Source organism: Condylura cristata, unplaced genomic scaffold (genome assembly GCF_000260355.1).
Source record: "Condylura cristata isolate star-nosed mole 26May11 unplaced genomic scaffold, ConCri1.0 scaffold00016, whole genome shotgun sequence".
Lineage (NCBI taxonomy): Eukaryota > Metazoa > Chordata > Mammalia > Eulipotyphla > Talpidae > Condylura > Condylura cristata.
The window spans coordinates 19,022,102-19,026,213 of NW_004567117.1; the positions used below are offsets into that span (position 1 = coordinate 19,022,102).

The 4,112-nt window shown below is 43.2% G+C and overlaps 1 protein-coding gene across 7 annotated transcripts in view; it reads right to left on the reverse strand.

Annotated features, from left to right (window-relative positions):
* Positions 1–3,057, reverse strand: part of TRAPPC8 (trafficking protein particle complex 8) — a 67,503-nt gene extending 64,446 nt beyond the window's left edge. For all 7 annotated transcript variants that reach the window (XM_012725938.1, XM_004683815.2, XM_012725936.1 and 4 more), the window contains exon 1: positions 2,567–3,057. In XM_012725938.1, the coding sequence (XP_012581392.1) occupies positions 2,567–2,723 (157 nt within the window). In that variant the 5' untranslated portion in view covers positions 2,724–3,057. The remainder of the gene's footprint in view (positions 1–2,566) is intronic.
* Positions 3,058–4,112: the final 1,055 nt, after the last annotated feature.

Consider the following 4,112-nt stretch of genomic DNA (forward strand, 5'->3'; position numbering starts at 1 on the left):
AAAAAAAAAAAAAATGTGTCTAAGGAACCTAGAATGGTGCTCCATTGCCTAATACATCAACTCTAAACTTTTATTTTTCAATGCCCTTCTTATACATGAATGGCAGACAAATATGTTCTGACAATCCTTGCTTCTTTATAGCTTTAAATCACGTGTTTCCCTTTGACACCTAAAAAACAAGTCCCCTGAAAATATCTGGCACCTTATATAGATATTTCAGAAGTTTTAGTCTCAATTAAGTTATAAGCTCAAATAGTTTACTTGCAGGGCAGAAATGGAGTCCAACGTTGTATTTTAACCTCTTTTCTGAGAAAATTCTTGCTTTAGTTTTACTCTTAGATTATACTGCCTTTCAGTCATTCTTAATCTTCACTGGCTTAAGTTATTTTGGAGGAATCGCTTGCTTGAAATAAAAAAAGCCAGTTTTTTTTTTTTCAGGATATAAAGGGCCTCAGAATTTATTAGCAGAATTAACACTAAAGGACTGAAAAACTAAGAAGTAATTAACCTTTTCAAATTTCAAATGCTAACGCATCATCTCAAACTTTACATCTTGTATCAAATCCTATATATCTTTATAAACACACAATTGTAACCTCTTAAATTTCATATCCTTGCCACAATTTACAATTAGATATGAAATCCAAAATCCTTTTCGTAGAATTTTAGAACCTCCCTTATCTAAGCATTTTCCCTTGTATTGTGTATACTATCCCTCAGCTATTAATAATTTATTCCTTTGCCAATACCATTCTAACCTCACCTCCCAACACCATGTCTCTCCTTTCTTCCCACCTACTCTCTACCTATTCATTAAAGTCCAACTAATTATACTACTTCCCTAAATCATTGACAGGCTACAGAAGGAAATCAGAAGAATGCTAATCTGAGCTTCCATGCACTGTGCTATTCAATACTGGAGGCACCACAAACATGTAGCCATTGAGCTCTAGAAATGTGTAGTCAAAAATTGAGATGTAATTAAATGCAAAGTGCAACCACATTTCAGACACTCAGTAATAAAAAAGGTGTAAAATGTCTCATTATGGCATTTTGGAAATAGTGAGTTAAAATAAGTAAGTTATTAAAACTAAGTTTACTTTATTTACTTGTTAAATGTGACTACCATAAATTTTAAAGATATCTGTCACACTGTATTTCTCTTGGACAGAGCTACTCTCTAGTATAATTAATGCTAAACATTGTCAGGTGATAAGATGACAATTAAAAACATTTTGTCTTGAGGCACAATGCCTATCTTTAAATCTGCCCCCTACATAAGACTGGACAAGTTAACATCTCTGTGTCTGAGAGCCTTCAAAATTAAAACAGTAACAGCAGTACCTACTTCACAGGACTCAACAATATTACTGTTTATTAACGCAGAAAATAGCGCACACAAAGTCAAACTGACTCACTGTATAGTTTTTTTTTTAATAATTAAAAAATGTGGGGCACTAGTCTTTCTCAGAGACTTAGTATATCCCTGGAGATAATTGCTAAGATGAAGACACAAGAAAATTCAAGAGTTCAAACTTTTTTTAGACCACTTCCTTTCTACTTTATATACAAAAGAGAACTTATAATGGAGTTATTCTTCCAAAGAATACACACCTCTGACATTTATATAAATTTATTGCACAATCCTATATATACTTGTGGAGTCGTCAAAATCAAATAAATATCACAGTCGTTATTTGACTCAGGGTTTTAAAACCCTTCATTTTATGCAGACCTTAACTAAGCTAAGGTCTATTTGCAAAACAAAGGTAAAGACTGGTTAAATTATTCTCTAGTTTTATTAAGTTCATTTCCCTCTAATAAAGAACCTAAAGTAGGAGTAAATAGCTCCTCAATAAAAGACACATTTCTCCTGTCTATGAAACTTTTGATTAAGCAAAATTTAGAATTTTTCTATTCCCACAAATCTAAACAACTGCAACTATCCAGATTGACTATATAATCTGTCCTTAACTTCCCCAGGCAAAAGTTGTTGCAAGTTTTGGTGCAAAGTATTACACTAATGTTGCAAGTATTATCCTTACAGCTTTTATTTTCTTGAGATTAAATAGTGTAACAAAGAAAATGTATGAATGTTCAAAGAAAAAGTAAAAGAACCAGAAACTTACCAGAAAAGTAGCCTCCCTGCTATTAGAATGTAATGTTCAGGAAAGCTACCAGGTGCAGTTTAACATTCAACATGACTCGTCTACTTTTCTAAGACCTCAACAGTCTTAAACAGCAGCATCTTCCTATCCTTACCTGCTTCATAACTTCCTAATTCCCTAAGGCTGTTGAGAACAGTCTCTGGGACTCACGTTTTTCTTTACACTAATTTACCGGCTAGAGAAGGGATGAAGTAAAAAGTGCCTAGAAAGACTGGAAAAGCAGCGCAATCTTCACCTTTCCCATATTCTCCAGCCGCCAAAGGCGACACCAAAGGGCCCAGACGCCACTCTACCTGAGGGAGAAGGTAAACATATCCTTTTTCCTCCCAGCCCGCCCCCAACTTCCGTCTCCCGCCCCCAGCTTTGGGGAAGCTTAGTCAGAAAACGAGACCACATACCCTCGGAAGTGAGGCGAGAGAAGGGCTTAAGCAACTCCGCGAAGCTAAGGTGATTGAGTCGAGTGAGCCGCTCAGCTTCGTCGCTGCAAAGTGCGGCGACACAAGGGACGAAGGAATCCGGGATTAGCTCCTGCACTGATTGTACACACTGGGCCATTGCCGCGGCAGCAGCGGCGGCGGCGGCCGCCCTCCGGCCCACTCTCGGAGGCTGATCCTACGGCTGCTGCAGCTACGGCCGCCGCCCGCCGGCCTGCCCCGGCCGGGCGGGGCCGGGTATTGAAGCCTGGAGACCAATAGAAGGAACAGTCGACGGCGCCTTGGTTCCCGGGGCACACACCACCGTCCCCTCCCCGTCACCGCCGCTCCTCAGCGCTCGCCCCTGCGTCCTCGCATTCCACCCTGACAGGTGGAGACGCCGACAATCGCCAATGAATCTTGCCACGGCAAAATCTTGGTCACTGCACGGCCAGAACCGCCATGTTGAGGCCGAACCCTGACCCACCAGCAGTACTACTCCCAGCAACCCCCGCGCTGCCCCTCACGTGATGGAGTTAAAAGAGCGGTAGGGGCGGGGGAAGAGAACCAAGGAAGGGAAGTGAAAAGCGACGGAGGCCGGTAGGGAGACTGACTCCGGAAGTGGTGCTAAGAGGAGGCCCTCCTATTGGGCGGGGCTGGGGCGGGGCTACGACCCTGGTGGGCGGGGCCAGGCGCGGGAGGCTGGTCGCTTGCGGCCTGGTTCTCACCCGGGTTCTTGGCACAATCTGACGAGGTGCGACGCGCGAGTGAGTAGGCTGGCGTTTGAGAGCAGTGTTTTCATAGTGGTGGAATCGCCCGCTGGCCTTCCACGCTCTATAAAGCCTTGGAAACGGAGCAAAAGATTTGACTGTTCTCGCCGCTTCCTGCCAACTAGCCCCGCCCTTCCCACGCCACCGCGGAGCGGCGGGGCCACCTGCGTCTGTGAGTGTGCTGGCCCTCGGGTCCGGTGCTGGGTGGCGGGGAGTCGGTTTCCTGAGGTTAATCTCAACAGGCCTCCCCTGGTTTCAATTCTGCCATGTTTTTTAAAACGGACAGTCGCGAATATGGGCTCGACCTATGGACAGAAGAGTGTGCTGTCGTGGGCGCAGCAGTTAACACAAGTATAAAGGAAACGTGTGCACTACTGTGTTTTTGTTGGTCTCCTGCCAGCAAACATCTGAGTCTTTTATGGGCAGATGCTTCCTTTTTACATGCTGCTAGGATGGCTACTTCAGAGTATCAGGGGTGCAGGAAGCCAGTAATTATGTATCTGAACTGACTTCCATGCCAATAAATAAATAAAAGAATTTACTGTAGTGTCACTAACTTATGTGCCAAAAGTATTAGCAAGGAAAAATGCAATTCTGTCGTGGGTTTGTGGCGCCTTGATTTACGGGAATCCTCCCCCAATATCAGTAAATCTGATGGCCGGATTGGTTGACTACTGACGTTTTTTGCCATAGTAAGAATTTCACAGGTGAGAGAGAGGTCTTTCTCTCAATTGTGAAAAGGGAAGTAGGAAAAGACCTTC